Here is a 19,775-nt window from a genome sequence, read left to right on the forward strand (position 1 = left end):
GTGTAACTTCATTCAGAGCCTGTCTCTTAACCATTGCACTACTCTGTAAGTGATCCACTAAGTTGTGGAAGTCTGCTTATTTAGCACTAAGTAAGGACTTGCATATTTCTTTCAGTGAATTTTTTTTACTTTTATTTAAAGTGAAGTAAAACATATATAAAATATACCATTTTAGCCATTAAATGTACACTTCAGTGCTGTTAAGTACACTCAGTGTTGAATATCCACTGCTGCTATTCATCTCTAGAACTGTTTCATCATCCCAAACATCTCTGTAACCATTAAAGAACTCCCCATTTTTCCTTCCCCTTCCCCCAGCCTCTCATAACCTGCCCTACTTTCTTTTCCTGTGAATTTATTCTAGGTACCTCTTAAGTAGAAACATAGAATATTTTTCCTTTTGTGTCTGCCTTATTTCACTTAGTGTAATATTTACATGTCGCAGCGTATATCAGAATTTCATTCTTCTTCATGACTAATATTTCCTTTTATGTATATACTGTATTTTATTTACCATTCATCTGCTGATGGACACTTGGATTGTTTAAACATTTTGGCTATTGTGAATAATGCTTCTATAAGCATGAGGGTACAACTGTCCATTTGGGTCTCTGCTTTCAATTTCTTTAGATATATATCTAGCTCTGGAATTGCTGGATAATGTTATAATTCTGTTTAACTTTCTGAAGAGCTGCGAAACTGTTTTCCACAGTGCCACACCATTTTGTATTTCCATTAGTGATGAATAAGAGTAGTTTTTCCACACACTCACCAACACTTTTTTTTTTTAATAATCATTTTAAGGATATGAAATTATATCTCATTATGGATTTGATTTGAATTCCCCACATGGCTAGTATTGTTGAATACATTTTTTCACGTATGTATTTATTAGTCATTTATAAAATTCCTTTGGAGAAATACCTATTCCACTCCTTTCACCAATTTTAAATTGGATTATTTTGTTATAGGTGTTCTTTATACATTAGGAATATCAATTCTTTATCAGATATATAATTTTCAGATATCTTCTCCCATTCTGTGGGTTGCCTTTTCACTCTCTTGATAGCAATCTTTGATCCACAAAAGTTTTTAACTTGATAAAGTCCAGTTTATTTTTTTCTTTTGTTGCCTGTGCTTTTGAGTCATACCCAAGAAATTATTGTTGAATCTAACATTATGAAGGTTTTCCCCTGTGTTTTCTTTAAGAGTTTTACAGTTTTAGCTCTTACACCTAGGTCTTTGATTCATTTAGAGTTAATTTTTATATATGGTATAAGAGTCCAGTTTCATTCTTTTCCATGTGAATGTCCACTTTTCTCTGCACAATCTGTTGAAAAGATGGTCTTTTCCCCATTGAATGGTCTGGGCATATTTGTCAATACTCAGTTAGCCATATATATATGTAGAGGTTTATATCTGGGATGTCTATTTATTCCATTGGTCTGTCTGTCCTTATGTCAGTGGCACACTGTTTTGATTACTATAGCTTTGTAGCAAGTTTTGAAATCAGAATGTGTGAGTCCTCCAACTTTGTTCTTTTTCAAGTTTGTTTTGGCAGTTTGGGGTCCCCTGAGATTTCATATGACTTTGAGAATGGGTTTTTCTATTCTGCCTGAAACATCACTGAAATTTTAATAGGGATTGCATTGAATTGTAGATTGTTTTGGGTAGTATTGTCAACATATTAGGTTTTCCAGTCCATGAATGTGGGATATCTTTCCTTTTATTTGTGTCTTCTTTTATTTCTTTTAGCAGTCTTATATGGAATATAAGTATACAAGTCTGTTCCCTCCTTGTTTAAGTTAATTCCTAAGTGTATTCTTCTTACAGTATTGTAGAACAAATTGTTACTTTCCATTTCAGATTGTTCATTATTGCTTTGTATAACATAACTGGTTTTTCTGTCTTGATTTTAGATCCTGTAACTTTACTAACAGGTTTTTTTTTTTTTTTGGTAGGTTTTTTAGAGTTTTATACATTATAAAATTATGTCAGCTACAAAAAGATAATTTTATTCCTGACAATTGGAATGCCTTTTGTTTCTTTTTCTTATTTAATGGCTCTGGCTATAAGTTCCAATATCTTGTTGAATACAAGTAAAAAATGTGGACATCTTTTTCTTCTGTCTTAGAGGAGAAAAAGCATTTCTCTTTTACCATTGACTATGCTATCTGTGGGTTTTTCCCATATGGCTTTTATCATGTTGAAGAAAGTTCCTAGGAATAATTCATTGAGTGTTTTTGTCATGAAAACAGTGTTTGATATTGTCATATATAGTTTTTGCATCATTTGAGATGATCATGGTTTTTATTTTTCCTTCATTCTATTGATAAATAGACAAGAACAATTCTGCATTGTTTTTGTTTTATATTTTGAACCATCATTGCATTCCAGGAATCAGTCCTCCTAGATCATGATATATAATAATCCTTCTAATATTACACTGAATTTGGTTTGTAAGTATTTCATTGAGGATTTTTGCATCAGTGTTCATAAGTGATAGTAGTCTAGTTTTCTTGTCGTGTCTTTGTATGGCTTTAGTTTCAGGTAATGTTGATCTCTTAAAATGAGTTGGGATGAGTTTCTCCTCCCAGTTTTTTGACCGAGAAGGGTTGGTGTTCTTTTTTAAGTTTTTATTTGAACTGCAGTTAATTAACATATAGTGTAATATTAGCTTCAGGTGTACAATATAGTGATTCAGCATTTCCATACATCATCCAGTGTTCATCACAAGTGCACTCCTTAATCCACATCACCTATTTCACCCATCCCCCCCCACACCTCCCTTCTAGTGACCACCAGTGTGGTAGAATTCATCAGTGAAGCTGTGTGATCCAGGGCTTTTCTTTATTTGGAAGTTTTTTTGTTTGTTTGTTTTTTTAAAGATTTCACTCATTTATTTGACAGACAGAGATCACAAGTAGGCAGAGGCAGGCAGAGAAAACAGGGAAGCAGGCTCCCCGCTGAGCAGAAAGCCCAGTGTGGAGCTCGATCCCAGGACCCTGAGATCATGACCTGAGCCGAAGGCAGAGACTTTAACCTACTGAGCCACCCAGGTGCCCCTGTTTGGAAGTTTCTGATTACTAATTCAGTCTCCTTGCTAGACAAAGGTCTGCTTAGATTTTGCTATTCATGACTCAGCCTTGGTAGGTGTGTGTTTCTAGGTATAGTAGACTATTAGAATCCTTTTTATTTTTTAAGATCAGTAAGAATTTCACTCACTAAATTTCTAATTTTAGTAATTTGTGTTTTCTCTTTTTCCTTAGTCTAATGATTTGTCAATTTTGTTAATCTTTTCAAAAACCAATCTTTGTTTTTTTTAACCCATTGTTTTTCTATTTTGTATTTTATTTTATTTTTTTATTTTTTATTTTTTGAAGATTTTATTTATTTATTTGACAGACAGAGATCACAAGTAGGCAGAGAGGCAGGTGAGAGAGAGGAGGAAGCAGGCTCTCTGTGGAGCAGAGAGCCTGACGTGGGGCTTCATCCCAGGACACTGGGATCATGACTCGAGCGGAAGGCAGAGGCTTTAACCCACGGAGCCACCCAGGCACCCCTATTTTGTATTTTATATCAATGTTTTACTCTTTATTATTTTCTTCTTTATGCTAATTTGGGTTCATTTTGCTTATTTTGCTTTTTTATTTCCTTAAGTTTTATAGCTATTTATGATCGTTCTTTTTTTTTCACTGTATGCATTTATAAGCTATAAAATTCCCTTTTAACACTACTTTTGTTTCATCCCATGAGTTTCTTGTGAATTTTTTAGTTTTGTCTTAATTTCTAGTCTCCTTCCATTGTGATTAGGAAAGATACTTTGTATGTTTTCAGTGTTTTAAAATTTACTGAGATTGTTTTGTAGCCTAACATATTGTCTATCCTGAGGATGTTCCACGTGCACTTGAGAAAAAAATGTGTATTCTGCTCTTGGTTTGAATGTTCTATTTCTGTAACTTGTAACTGGTTTGTACTATTGTTCAAGTAATCTTTTTTCTTCCTAACGTTCCTTGTAGTTCGGTTTTTGAAAATGGAGCACTGAAGTCTCCTTTTATTGAAGAACTATGTCCCTTTGATTCTGTCAATGCTTGCCTGATATATTTTGGGGTGCTGATGTTTGGTGCATATGTATTTGTAATTGTTAACGTCTTACTGGTGAATTGACTCTCTTACTAATGCATAATGTCATTCTTTATTTCTTGTAATATTATCTGACTTAAAGTCTATTTTTATCCTAAGTCTAATAAGTCTAATTTAAAGTATAATTTAGCTATGCCAGCTCTCTGTTGGTTGCTGTTTGCATGGAATACATTTTCCTGTTTTTCACTTTCAGCCTGTGTATGTTTTGAGATCCAAAGTGAGTATCTTATGCATAGCATATAGTTGGGCCATTTTTAAAAATCCATTCTGCCAGTTGTACCTTTTAATTGGAGCTTTTAATCCACTTAAAGTGCTATGAGGGCTGCCCAGGTAGCTCAGTCAGTTAGGCATCTGCCTTCAGCTCAGGTCATGATTCCTGGACCCTGGGATCAGCCTTACATCAGGTTGCTCCTTGCTCAGCAGGGAGCCTGTTTCTTCTTCCTCTGCCTGCTGCTCCCCCTGCTTGTACTCTGTATCTCTCTCAAATGAATAAATCTTTTGAAAAAGTAAAATAAAAATAAAGTACCTATTAATCAGAAAGGCTTCCACCATTTTGTTATTTTCTATGTATCTTATAGCTTTTTTGTCTCATTTCTTCTATTAATTCCCTCTTTTGTGTTTGCGGTTTTTTGTAATGTCATTTTTAAATATTTTTGAAAGACATTGTCATAAAAAATAACAAAATTTACCATCTAACAGTTTAAATTTTTGAATGTACAGTTCAGTAGTGTTAACTATACTCACATTGTTGTGCAGCAGATCTGTAGAACTTTTCATCTTGTAGAACTGAAACTTTACAGCTCTTGAACAGTCGCTCTCCATTTTGCCCACCCCTAACTACTGACAACCATAATTCTATGAATTTCACTAGTTTGATACTTCATATAAATGGAATCATACAGTGTTTGTCTTTGTGTGGCTGGCTTACTTCATTAGCATAATGCCTTCAAGGTTCATTCATATTGTGCAAGAAGATGTCCTTCTTTAAGGTTATTATTCCATTGTATGTATATTTCAAATTTTATTAGTCCATTCATCCATCAGTGTACATTTGGTTTGCTTCTACCTCTTGACTATTGTGAATAATGCTGCAGGGAACATGGTGTGCAAATATTGTAGTTTCGTCTTTTGATTACCTTATTTCCTTTTGTGTATATATAAATCTTTTTATCATTACCATAAAGATTACCTATATCCTAAAGTTGTAACAATTAATATAAATTTATATCAACTTTTAATTATACAAAAAAATCCTGTGAAGCTTCATTCCCCTCTTATATTATTTATGTCACAAATTAATCTTTATCCATTGTATGCTCAGTAACAGATTTAGAATTTTCTGCATTTATCTTTTAAATCCTGTAGAAATAGCTATTATCCTATAAAAATAAATAGAAATGAAAGTGGAGTTGGGGTGCCTGGGTAGCTCAGTGGGTTAAAGCCTCTGCCTTTGGCTCAGGTCATGATCCCAGGGTCCTGGGATCAAGTCCTGCATCGGGCTCTCTGCTCAGCAGGAAGCCTGCTTCTCCCCCTCTCTCTCTGCCTGCCTCTCTGCCTACTTATGATCTCTGTCTGTCAAATAAATAAGTAAAATCTTAAAAAAAATTTAAAAAAGATAAAGAAATAAAAGTGGAGTTACAAACCAAAATTAAAATAATACTGGCTTTCTTATTTGTCCTTGTGTTTACCTGAACCACAGATCTTCATATCTTCATGTGACTATAAAGTTACACTCTATGATCCTTTTAGTTTTACTTTAAGGACTCCTTTTAGGGACAATGAACACCCTCACCTCTTGTTTCTCTATGAATGGCTTAATTTCTCCCTCATCTTTGAAGGATAGTTTTGCTGGATCTGTAATTCTCAGTTGATATGTTTTTTTTTCAGCACTTTAAATATATCTCCCTGTTGTCTTCTGTCCTCAAAGTTTTCTTAGAAGAAATCAGCAAGTAATCTTGATGATCCCTTATACAGGACAAGTTGCTTCTCTTTTGCTGCTTTCAAGATTCTTCCTTTGTCTTTATTGTTTGATTATAATGTATTTGAATGTGTTTCTTTAGGTTTATCCTACTTAGGGTTTTGTTGAGTGTATTAGCTTCTTAGGGCCATTGGAACAAGGTACCCTAAATTGGATAGCTTAAACAACAAAACTTTATGGTTTGACAGTGATGACTAGTCTAGGAGTCTAAAATCGAGGGTTTGGCAGGGTTCATTCCTTCTGAGATCTTAGAGGTAAAATATATTCCATGTGTCTCCTCTAGATTTTGGTGGTAGATGGTATGCTGGCAATCTTTACCATTTGTTGATGTCTGTTTCATCACCACAGTCTCTTCTGCTTTCCTCACCTGGCATTTTATCTACTTGTTTATCTCAGTTTTTTAATAAGGACACCAGTCTTATTGAATAAAGTCTTAGTCCTGCCCAAGACTTTCTTTTACCTTAATAACATCTGTAAATCCTAATTTCAAATAAGGTTACACTCTGAGATACTTTGTGGTTAGAACTCCAACATATGTTTTGAGAAGGACACAGTGTGCAAAGCAATCTACTCCTACTCTATCAGAAATTCATGTACTGATGTAGTGAAAAGAAGGGCCATCTGTACCCCAATGTTTATAGCAGCAATGGCCACGGTCGCCAAACTGTGAAAAGAACCAAGATGCCCTTCAACAGATGAATGGATAAGGAAGATGTGGTCCATATACACTATGGAGTATTATGCCTCCATCAGAAAGGATGAATACCCAACTTTTGTAGCAACATGGATGGGACTGGAAGAGATTATGCTGAGTGAAATAAGTCAAGCAGAGAGAGTCAGTTATCCTATGGTTTCACTTATTTATGGAGCATAACAAATAACATGGAGGACAAGGGGAGATGGAGAGGAGAGGGAAGTTGAGGGAAATTGGATGGGGAGATGAACCATGAGAGACTATGGACTCTGAAAAATAATCTAAGAGTTTTGAAGGGCGGGGGGCGGTGGGAGGTTGGGGGAACCAGGTGGTGGGTATTAGAGAGGGCACAGATTGCATGGAGCATTGGGTGTGGTGCAAAAACAATGAATACTGTTAAGCTGAAAAGAAATAAAAATTTTAAAAAAAATAAATAAAGCAATAGCAGCCAAAACTTTCTCATATTTCAATAAGGATATGATCCATGAATCAAGAAACTCCGTGAACTCCAAGTAATAGAAAGCCAAGAAAATATACACAAAAACACATCTAACTAAACTACTGCAAGTCAAAAAGGAAATCTTTTTTTTTTTAAAGATTTTATTTATTTACTTGACAGAGAGAGATCACAAGTAGACAGAGAGGCAGGCAGAGAGAGAGGGAAGCAGGCTCCCTGCTGAGCAGAGAGCCCGATGCGGGACTTGATCCCAGGACCCTGAAATCATGACCTAAGCTGAAGGCAGCAGCTTAACCCACTGAGCCACCCAGGCTCCCCAAAAAGGAAATCTTGAAAGCATCAACAAAAACCAAATTCATCATGTACAAATGAATCTGAAAAATATTAATTTCTTAGCAGAAATTAACATCCCAAAAGATAGTATAAGACTGTATTCAATGTACTAAGAGAAAAAACTGTCATGTTTGAATTCTGTGTATAACAAAATGTTCTTTCAAAATAAGAGATAAATTTAGACATTCACAGATAAACAAAGGCAGAGGGAGCCCACTACCATAGACATGCCTTGTAATAAAAGGGTGCTAGATGATCATTCAAAGACCTACACAAATAAGTTCTTTAGTAATGATGTCTCTAGTATCAACAGACATTTTCATTATGCTAAATTCACTTGTACTTGAATTATGCTAAATTCACTGAAATTAGAAAAAAAAAATTCATGTACTTCCCACATTCAAAATATATCCACCCCATTCCAGTCATTACAGTATCGCTTCTGAGTCCAAAATCTTATATATAAATATCATCAAATAAAAGTCTCACATCTCATAGTCTAATTCAAGTACAGGTTAAGATTTAGGTATCACTCAAGCTGGAGCAAAATTCTTCTCTATCTCTGAATATGTGAGACCAGACAAATCTAAAGCCTAGCAGGACAAATTCTATTAGATTCTTATGACTTGAAAATCTACTTCATTGGGGCACCTGGGTGGTTCAGTGGGTTAAAGCCTCTGCCGTCAGCTCAGGTCATGATCTCAGGGTCCTGGGATCGAGCCCTGCATCAGGCTCTCTGCTCGGCGGGGAGCCTGCTTCCCCCCTCTCTCTGCCTGCCTCTCTGCCTACTTGTGATCTCTGTCAAATAAATAAATAAAATCTTTAAAAAAAAAAAGTATCTACTTAATTGGCTGGATGCTCCACCCTCCAGTTCTGCTAGGGTGGTAGTTTTGCCCCTACCACCTCACTTATTGGAATTGAGGTGTTGTCCTCATGCTCTGGAACCCAGGAGGCTGAACCTCCTGGAACAGAGGATGAGACTGTCCTGCCTCTCAGGCTGTGCCCTCTGGGCTTTTGGTGGCATTGGCAGACAAGACAGCCCCTGAACCACCTTTGGGGTCATTATTCCTTTTTCTTGAAAGATAACACATGTTCAGGGCTGATAGCCTGGTCAACTCACTTCCTGCCTATAACATCGCACAAATCCAGCAGCCTTCCTTCTTCCTGTCTCTGTCCCCTTAGTTCAAGCTGGTAGTGTTTCTACTTAATTGACTGATTGGATCCACAAGTCACTTGCCCATAATCTCTTCAGCAGTCTCTAGCCACATTCTTGGTATCCTCTCTTAAGTATACATTCTCATTGTTTACAATATGGATAGACTGAGAATTTTTAAAATACTTGAAGTTCTGGTTTCTTTATGTTTAGCAGTTCTTTCTTTATGTCTCTTCTCGTGTTTTTTCATAAACAACAAGGAGAAACCAAACTGCACATTCAACATTTTGCTTAGAGATTTCTTTAGCTATATATTAATGTTCTACTTTCTGTCCAACAGAACACAATTCAACCAAGTTCTCTACCACTTTATATCAAGAATTTCCTTTCTTCCAGATTCCAATAGCATGTTCCTCATTTCTGTCTGAGATCTTACCAGAAGCACCTTTAATATTCATATTTCTACCAGAATTCTTTTCAAGACAATCTGGACTTTTTCATTTAAGCACTTCATAACCATTACCTAATTCCACAGTCACACCCACATGTTGCTGTATTTGTTACAGCAACACCCTACTTCTCAAAACCAAAATCTGTATTCATTTCCTAGGGCTGCAATAACAAAGTTACACAGATAAGGTGGCTTAAAGAACATAAATATATAGTCCCATAGTTCTGGAATTTTGAAGTGTGAGATCAAGGTGTCATTAGGGTATGTTCCTTCTTAGGGTTGTGAGTGATAAATTATTCCATTCCTTTATCCTACTTTCTGATGCTTAGTTGGAAATTTTGGTGGTCTGTGACTTCTGCTGCATCACCTTAATCTCTGTCTTGATCTTCTCATGGATTCTCCTCTGTTTGCCTCTGTACCAAATCTTTCCCTTTTAATAACATCAGTCATATTTTATTAAGGCCTATCCTGGGGCACCTGGGTAGCTCAGTGGGTTAAAGCCTCTGCCTTCAGCTCAGGTCATGATCCCAGAGTCCTGGGATCCAGCCCCGCATCGGGCTCTCTACTCGGCAGGGAGCCTACTTCCCCCCACGGCCTGCCTGCCTCTCTGCCTATTTGTGATCTCTGTCAGATAAATATATAAAATCTTAAAAAAAAAAAAAAAAGCCCTATCCTAATGACCTCATTTTAACTTGATTATCTTTTAATACTCTGTCTCCAAATAAGGTCACATTCTCAGGTTGTGACTCCAACATATCCTGGAGATACAAGTCAACCCATAACATTGATTCATGTCCGTCATCAAATTTGGGACATTTTCAGCCATTATGTCTTCAGATAATCTTTCTGCTCCTTTTTCCTTCTGGAATTCCCATAATGTATATATTAATATGTATAATGGTGCCCTTGGCCTCTGTTCAAGTCCCTTAGCCTCTCTTCCCTTTACACTTTTCCCCACTGATCCTTTCTTATGCTTGTTTCAGATATGCTGTTGATTCCCTCTGGTGTATTTTTCACTTCAGTTATTATACTTTTCAGCTCCAGAATTTGTTTGATTCCTTTTTATAATTTCTCTTTGTTGGTATTTTCATCTTGGTTCTTTATTATTTTCCTGGTTTCCTCTAGTTCTTTATCCATGTGTTCCTTTCTTCTTTGAACATATTTAAGACAGTTGTTCTGAAGTTTTTGTTTAGTATGTCCTTTATCTGGGCTTCTTTGAGGGTGGTTTCTGTTTTGTTCCCATGAATGAGCCATGTTATCTTTTATCTTTGTATTTCTTCTGATTTTTTGTTGAAAATTGGACATTTGACTATTAGAATGTGGTGACTTTGAAAATAAGATTCCCCACCTTCCTGGGATTTGCTGGATTTTCTTATTGTTGAAGACTACAGTGATTGGTTAGTTTTGAGACTATTTCAAACTATTTTTTCAAAGACGATTCCTTGCATGTGATCACTGAAGTATCTATTCCTTTAGCTTGTGACAGAGATTTATTTGAATGCCAGAAGCTTGATTGGGCATTTGCTTGGTTGCTATAAACCTTTGACTTTTTCATAGTTCTGACAAAGTTCCTAAGGCTTTTCTCCCCTCCCCCCCTCTTTTTTCCCCATTGTTTCTATGGGGGAACGAGAGCTTAGAGCGTCTTAGTCTACTATTTTGCTGATGTCACTCCTCTGCACAATTTTTCACTGTTCACTTTGGATGGAAGAATATGAATAAAACCTACTTAGAAATAAAAGTTTAAAAAAATTGAAGGTTTTTGAAGTAATTTAAATGAAATAAAAGACAGATTCACAAAATTTCCATTTGCATTATAAATCTTAGAAAAGAGGAAATCTTCATTTTTGCTATTTGATATAGATTTTAAAATATTTTTTAACCTTAAGAATTGGTATTTGGAGAGATAAACAGACATTTATCCTTGGTATTTTGAGTTTTGTTTTTTTGTTTTTTTTTTTTAGTGGGGGAACTATGTTTTAGATACTATAGGAACTTTAAGAACTTAAATAACAAAATAGCCTTATTAATAAGAGAAATCTCTAGTTTATTCAGTGTAGTCATTTTATAAACCCTACTGAAATTACTGATTTAAAGAATGATCAATTCACTTTAAAATCATGAAATGGAAGGTTGATGGGAAACTGAACATTCATATAATGCCAAAGTATTATTAAATGAATTACATAACTGTATAATAGAGGGATCAGAATCATCACCCCAGTCTGTAGGTGAATCTTAGCATGTTATTACTGAGTCAGTAATGTTTTATCTTTTGGTATATTGCAACCTACATATACTTAAGATGTATTTTGCCAAAAAAGGCTTGAATCCACCAAACCTATAGATAGAACTTCTGGCTTTGGGGAAAATTTCAGGGGACAGACCTCACTTAATGGAGGAACAAGCTAAATAATAGTATGAGGATGTAACCACATAAATCCAGAAGATGGAGCATTCTACAGAAAAATAGCAGGCTTTCTTCAGCAAGACCTAGTCATTAAAAGAAAAAAAAAAAAAGGCTACACTAGATTCTAAAATATTTATTGAGATACTAAATATAATGTGTAGTCTCGAATTTGATACTGGTTTGGGTCATTTAAGGATATCTAAACATGGCCAAAAAGTACCAATGAGAATACTTAAACAGAAAAGTGAGAATTGATGGAAAATGCAAATTATCACACTGTAATCAAATTGCACACTGTAAGATAACATCTCACTTTTGTTTTTAAAAATATGGAAAGTTTGTGTGTGTATAAGAAAGGAGTCTGGAACAACAAATGTTGGCAAAGATGTAGAGGAAGGGGAACCCTCTTACACTGTTGGTGGGAATGCAAGCTGGTGTAGCCACTCAGGAAAACAGTATGGAGGTTCCTCAAGAAGTTGAAAATAGGGGCGCCTGGGTGGCTCAGTGGGTTAAGCCGCTGCCTTCGGCTCAGGTCATGATCCCAGGTCCTGGGTTCAAGCCCCACATCGGGCTTTCTGCTCAGCAGGGAGTCTGCTTCCTCCTCTCTCTCTGCCTGCCTCTTTGCCTACTTGTGATTTCTCTCTGTCAAATAAATAAATAAAATCTTTAAAAAAAAAAAAAAAGAAGTTGAAAATAGAGCTACCCTATGACCCAGCAATTGCCCTACTGGGTATTTACTCCAATTTACTTATAGCTATAGTGAAAAGAAGGGGCACATGCACCCCAATGTTCATAGCAGCAATCCACAGTAGCCAAACTGTGGAAGGAGATGAGGTGTTCTTCAACAGATGAATGGATAAAGATGATGTGGTTCATATATATATAATGGACTATTACTCAGCCTTTAGAAAGGACGAATACCTACCATTTGCATCAACATGGATGGAAGTGGGGGATACTGTGCTAAGTGAAATAAGTCAAGCGGAGAAAGACCATTATCGTATGGTTTCACTCGTGACATATAAGAAATAGCATATATGTTATATATATAAGAGGATCATGGGGAGGGTAGGGAAAACGGAATGGGAAGAAATCAGGGAGACAAACTATGAGAGACTCTTAACTATAGGATACAAACTGAGGGATGTGAAAAGGTAGGAGGGTAGTGAGGTAGGATAACTGGGTGATGGGCATTAAGGAGGGCATGTGATGGGATGAGCACTAATGATGTACTATATGTTGGCTAATGGAATTTAAATTTTTAAAAAAGGATCTAGAAGGATATACACTTAAGATATCTGAAGAAATGTGATTTTTTAAAAAATTTTGTTATGTCCATATTTGCTAATTTTATATACTGCTTCTGTAATAAAATATTACAAATATAAATTACATAACAATTGATTTGTCTGATCCCAATAATTTTATAAGCAGTACTTATAATACATGCTATATTTAAATTTTGTTTCTTTGAAACTATAGTGTTTTAATCCTTTTATTTCTTAGATAGAGAGCCTGGATTTTTTATTTTTACTAAAAACAATTGAGGAATTTTATAAAAGTGAAGATGGAGAAAATCTGGAAATCCTCTGTCCAGTTCAAGGTCAAGCCTGTGTAGCTAAATTTGAAGATGGAGTTTGGTACCGAGCAAAAGTTACTGGTAGGAAATTGCACACTATTTCTACAGGGAAATGTTGTGCTTAAAAACTGAAACCATTTGAGTTGGTACAAATTAAATCATAGAAGTGGTATTATTTGATCTTACCCATTTTGCTCAGTTATCTTTAAAAAGCTATTGGTACCCCTGGGGCTAATAATACATTATATGTTAATTTTTAAAAAAAGAAATAAAATGGGAAAAAAAAAACTAGTGGTAATGTTGGGAGGTGACTCTCTAAGTCCTTAGATTTTTATTTGACTAGCCCTTAATTTATTTTTTTGTTGTTATTTTCTAATGTCTGCCTTATTTAAAAAGTTAAATGGTGCTAAACAACTTAGACTGTACTCCTCAAAGGCAAATATTTTAGGGTTGCCTGGCTGGCTCAGTTGGAAGAGCATGGAACTCTTAATCTCAGGGTTGTGAGTTTGAGCCTCATGTGGGATGTAGAGATTACTTAAAAAATACTTTAAATTCTTTCAACTGTTTCTTTTGGTATTTATTTGTGGTATTACTTCTAAATGTGTAATACTTTGTTGATATTTTACTCTCAAAGTGTTTATTCTTATTAAGGCAGGTAGCAGTTTTAGATTTCTTTTTGCTCTTTTATCCCCTCCTCACCCCGTCACCATAGTTTATCACAATTTTAGTTAATCCATATTCTGCATAAATATTTTCACTAAGTCATAAAAAATAATTTATTTCTATTTCAAGTTAATGCATCAATTTTTCACTTTATTTTCTTAAGATTTATGGCTACATTTTCCTAATTATTAAAAACAATTTTCCACATGTTTGACTTTTCAGGTAATGTTAGTTGGTTTTTGTTTTTTGTTTTTTCTAATGGTGAAAATATCTTTTTTTTTTTTTTTTTAAAGATTTTATTTATCTGACAGAGCGGGATCACAAGTAGGCAGAGAGGCAGGCAGAGAGAGAGGAGGGAAGCAGGCTCCCTGCTGAGCAGAGAGGCTGATGTGGGGCTGGATTCCAGGATTCTGAGACCATGACCTGAGCCAAAGGCAGAGGCTTAACCCACTGAGCCACCGAGGCACCCCATGAAAACACCTTTCTATCTTCTCCAGTTGGACTGCTAGTCCTCTAAGCTTATTACACTTTTGTTATTCAGAGAATTTATTTCATTTTGCAATATACTTTTTTTTTTCTCCCTGTATTGGATCCCTTGTTTTGTGGATCCCATGTTTACTTCTTCAGTTTATTCCCCTGTTTTTTGGGGAGCATCTTCTAATTGTTTCCTCAGAATAAATGGAAGTAAGTTTTTTTTTTTGTTTTTTTGGTTTTTTGGGTTTTTTTGGAAGTAAGTTTTGACACCTTTCAGGGATGCTTGGGTGAGCTTAGTGGATTAGGCAGCTGCCTTATGCTAAGGTCATGATCCTCAGGGTCCTGGGATCCAGTTACACACATCAGGCTCCCTGCTGGGTGAGGAGCCTGCTTCTCCTTCTGCCTCTGCCTCCCACTCCCCCTGCTTGTGCTCTCTCTCTCTCTCAAATAAATAAATAAAATCTTTTAAAAAAATTTTTTTTGAGGCCTTTCATGTCTCCTGACTCTCTCTCATACTGATTGATAATTTGGGTAAAAAAAAAATGTTCTTTAATTTTTTTCTCCTGTGTTCTTTTTATCTCTTGTCTTTAAATTTTATCTCCTGTCTTATCTCCTGTTCTTTCAATTTTATCTCCTGTTTGTTTTGTCTAAAACTAGATCTCCATTCAGAGACTTGAGGAATAATAAGAATCTAATGGCACTAGTACAGTTAAGAATATCCTTCTAGCGTGAGAATTCCGGAAGTGTGGTGGGATTCCCTCATCTTATTATTATACTTATAATAACATGTGTCTTCTCAGTTACTGCAGATACCAGTTACCACAGGGCCTAAGTTGTTTGAAGTGTCCTCTTGAATACCAGTGTTGTTCCATATGTTTCCATTTCTGCTAAGGAGCAGAGAATGCCTGTATTTTTTCCATTTTTGAAATTATGTATATGGTACTACTCCTTAAATTTGAAAATGGTGGCAACCAGTTTAATAGAATTATACATAGGTATGATAAGAGAGGCTAAAGTCAGCCATATATTTTGAGTGTTTTCAAAAAGGTCAATGTGATAGGTTTTCATTCAGACTTCTGTATGTTTGAACATTTTAGGGGATTCATTGGTATCCTGTAAAATAGAGAGACTAGATTGACACGGAGGTCTGTCTTTGCTTATTGTTCACAATATTCCCCAAAATAATTTTTTTAAATTTCAGTTAGGTATCATCATATGAATGAATTTTTAGTTTGATTATTAAATCTTTTGCTTTAGTCACCTTTGTTGACTAACAGTAAACATTTAGTAAGTCCATGCTTACTATGGTGCTTTGCAAATTATTTTAAATAGATGAATCCTCAAAAAAAATAAGTCTTACGAGATTGGATTCTACTGGTATGCCCATTTTACAAATGAGATAGTGAGGCTTGGAGAGAAAAAGGAACTTGCTCGGACTAATATTTTATTTTATTTTATTTATTTTTTTTAAAGATTTTATTTATTTATTTGACAGAGAGATCACAAGCAGGCAGAGAGGCAGGCAGAGAGAGAGGAGGAAGCAGGCTCCCTGCTGAGCAGAGAGCCCAATGCGGGGCTCGATCCCAGGACCCTGAGATCATGACCTGAGCTGAAGGCAGCGGCTTAACCCACTGAGCCACCCAGGCGCCCCTCGGACTAATATTTTAGAAAGAGTGATTAACTTGCTTAGAGTCACATGGAATTTGACTGGATTCTAATCCAGTCAGTCTTAATGCCTAGTTTTAACTTTTAGGCCACAACACCTAGCATTTGATAGCTGTGTTGTTATCCTGGTTTTGAATGTCCTCTGGATATCTTAAAATTGTTAATATCTCAAGTCTGAATGACTGTGCATTATGGTTGATATTTTTTTAGGTCCACATATTAGAAATTGTTTTATGTTTAAAAAAAGTATTAGGTTTATATGTTGATCATAAAAGTATTCTAACATAGTTGACTGTCCTGTCTAAATTTTGCTAGATAATTCTCTGTTTTCTTTCCAAGTTTATGATTTCTAATTTAATAATTTTTGAAGGATTGCCTGGACATCGTGAAGTTGAAGTTAAATATGTGGACTTTGGCAATACTGCAAAAATAACACTTAAAGAAATGCGTAAAATAAAAGATGAGTTTCTAAATCCCCCAGAGAAGGTAATCTACTTATTGTGAGTCATAGGGTCAGAATATTAACACAATTGTGCCAGTATTTTTAGAAATCATTTTTATCATAGAAATGCTCTGTTAACTAACATTTTTGTCTGTAAATAATTTGATACATGGGATATAGAAAAGAGTTGCTGTCATTACTGTAATTTCCTATATAGCAGCCATAAGTTGTTAAGATGTATGTATATCTTAGCAAATAAGCATTAATTATAAATGTATATCTGTATGTATGTTTGTGTCTTCATAGGTTTTTACTGGTCTCCAGATCTCAATGTTATTTTGAAAACCTGTATAATGTGGTAGGAAGGTGATAGATTTTGTGCGAAAATCTCATCATAGAAGTATTTTTACTGCAATTCCATTTATGTTTAAGTATATATAACATGTCCAAGAGAAAGAGAAGTCTGGAAAAATAAGTAAAAAATTATCTTTCTCTTGTTATCTTATTCCTCAGAGATAAAGAAGGTTAATGAGGCTTATTTTTTAACTCACTTTACACTTAGGCATTTAAATTATTGTTAAGCAATATTTTTCATTTTAAAAATGGGTAAACTAGGGAAAACTTGAAAATATAAATAAAAAGGACTCATTCAGAACTATTGAATGTTTTTATAAATACAATTCTAATTCTAAGATGTGTCTTCTATTTAGCAATTATAGGATTAGAAAAATAGTCCTGTAACCTGCTTTTCTCATTTAACAGTATATAATGAGTATCTGTAATTTTTTCAGTAGATGCTTGTTATATTGGTGTCTGAATGTGCAATAATTCTACCAAATGATCTGTTGACTCTAGTTATTGCCATTTATAAAATATTTTATAGATACCTTTTGCACATTTATTTTCAGATTATATATTCAGAGTTTTTTGTACACATATAAAATTTTAATTCTAAAACAACTAGAAATTTCACCTTTTCTTAATGGTGCAATTTTGACACAGGCAATTAAATGTAAGCTGGCCTATATTGAACCATGTGTAAAGACAATGCAGTGGTCCAAAAAAGCTAAGGAAAAATTTGAAGAGAAGACTCAAGATAAATTTATGACATGTTCAGTCATCAGTAAGCTATTCCATTTTTATTTGTTGCTATGTAATTATATATAATTTTAAATAAGGATAACATAATACATTTGCTTGATCTTAGCTAAATTCAGTGTGTCATCAATGAGACTAGTAAGAGAGAACATTTATTGAGAATTAGGTATAGTGGATATAGTTGCAGGCTGTAGAGTATAAAATCAGTACAAGGCAAAAGTTAGCATTAAAGATCAAGTTATGCTAGGGGTGCCTGGATGGCTCACTTGGTGGAGTGTGGGACTCTTGATCTTTGAGTTGTAGGTTCAAGCCCCACATTGGGTGTAGAGATTACTTAAAAATAAAATCTTAAAAAAAAAATCAGTCATCCTAGATATGGCCTCTTGAATGCCCTAAAGCCAGGAATTAGCTTCTCTTATTTCGTTTACATTTCTGCGGTGGTTCTTTCCTGATTTTGGCATGATGAATGTTAAAAGTTTAATGTGCAGGAAAGTGAGGGGAGGTGGGACATAATTGTTAAATAGTTTTCATATGTTTTTTTCATTTCATTTTACTTAAGTGAATTCAACTGTAGCCTCTCCCCATATTTTAAAAAAAAGTCATTTCTTTTTTGGACTAGTTTGGACCTAAGATACAGGCTGACCACTAGCTCACAATTTTGTAACCCAGCATGTTCTGAAAATGAAAAGTTGACTAGCAAAACCTGATCTGAAGTGACATGAAGATATATATAGTCTTTATCTCCTTTATAGTGAATATTCGTATATTCCATTTCAGGATAGTAATGTGTTTGTAGGCTGCTGCCTTGGAATCTTGCTGGGGGTATTATAAAATAGGCAGTATATATTTTATGTAGTTTTTCTCAATTTGAAGTTCTGAAACCTGTCTGGCCCCAAGGGGTTTGGATGCAGGGGTTGGGGGGTGGTGGGAGTCTGTTATTTTTCTGGCGTAGTTGGTCTTAATAAGTGCTAGTACAGGACACACAAGATTACTATATCTAATTATTCACTTTTGTCATACTACCATTAAATGAACCCAATCACCAGAAGAGGGTTAGCCTCTGTTACAATAAGGAGACTAAAGCTTAGCGATCAGCAGTTCAAAGTTACATAACTGGGAACTGATGATATATCAGTGATAATTTATCCACATTGTTGATATGAGAAATTGTTCTGAAGAAATGGTTTGTTTAAAGAAGAATGTGGTTGCAGATTAAGGTTACATCCTTAGTCAATAACATTTTTATATCTGGCTTCTCTGATGCGAGCAGTAAATTAAGGGCTTCTTAGTCCTTGAGTAATCTCCACTCATTTTTGATTCCTTCTTTTTCTTACTCATTTAATTACTTGTTATACCAATAACATCCAAACACTAGTCATAACATAGTTATTATGCTAGATAATTTATTTGAACAGGGCCTTCTGGCACTCCTTAAATCTAAAAGATCTTACCCCATTAACCTGCACAATGATGAGATTGACAGTTAAAGACATTAATAATAGATGATAAGGGGAGCATTGTTACCTTATAAAGCAAGGGATATTTAAATTTTTTTAAAGATTTTATTTATTTATTAAGTATTTGACAGAGAGAGAAAGAGAGAGCACGCACAAGCAGGGGGAGCAGCAGGCAGAGGGAGAAGGGAGAAGCAGAGCAGGAGGAGTCTGACGTAGGACTCAAACCCAGGACCCTGGGATCATGACCTGAGCCGAAGGCAGCTGCTCAACCAACTGAGCCACCCAGGCACCCTGGGATATTTAAATTTTAATTAGCAGAGCAGGGAAGTTGGTAAAGGTGCAGAACGTACAGAAAGTTGGCCCTGTTGCAATAAAGAACTCTATGTATGGGAAATATGAAGACAAAGAACTAATGGGACCACAAGACATAGAAAGTAAGAAGATGAAAATTAATTGAGGCTCAGCATTGCTTAGCCTTTTATTTTTAGATGATATATCTGGTCCATTGAAAAGTAGTCAGGAATCATTTTAGGCTCTTGAGAAAGGTTACCTAATATGTATTTTTATGACTAGATAATAAAGTATGCTGTGGTAACACTTTGTGTTATTTGGAATCATCTTTTTTTTTTTTTTTTTTTTTTTTTTGGAATCATCATTCTGACCGGCAGTGTAGAAGGTGTAAGCATAACCTGTATTGAAGTGTGTATTCAGTGTATACTTTAGTACACTGAAGTATGTGTTTCCTAAAGAAATGACTCTATTGTTTATTCAAATACATATT

General features: G+C 35.1%; 1 protein-coding gene across 1 annotated transcript in view; it reads left to right on the top strand.

Annotated features, from left to right (window-relative positions):
• RNF17 (ring finger protein 17) overlaps positions 1-19,775 on the top strand; it is a 154,793-nt gene that overhangs the window by 55,866 nt on the left and 79,152 nt on the right. Inside the window, exons 16-18 of the mRNA XM_047722828.1 lie at positions 13,123-13,276; positions 16,368-16,483; positions 17,442-17,562. Coding sequence (XP_047578784.1) covers positions 13,123-13,276; positions 16,368-16,483; positions 17,442-17,562 — 391 coding nt within the window. The remainder of the gene's footprint in view (positions 1-13,122; positions 13,277-16,367; positions 16,484-17,441; positions 17,563-19,775) is intronic.

This window comes from Lutra lutra, chromosome 3 (assembly GCF_902655055.1).
Source record: "Lutra lutra chromosome 3, mLutLut1.2, whole genome shotgun sequence".
Taxonomy (NCBI): Eukaryota; Metazoa; Chordata; class Mammalia; order Carnivora; family Mustelidae; genus Lutra; species Lutra lutra.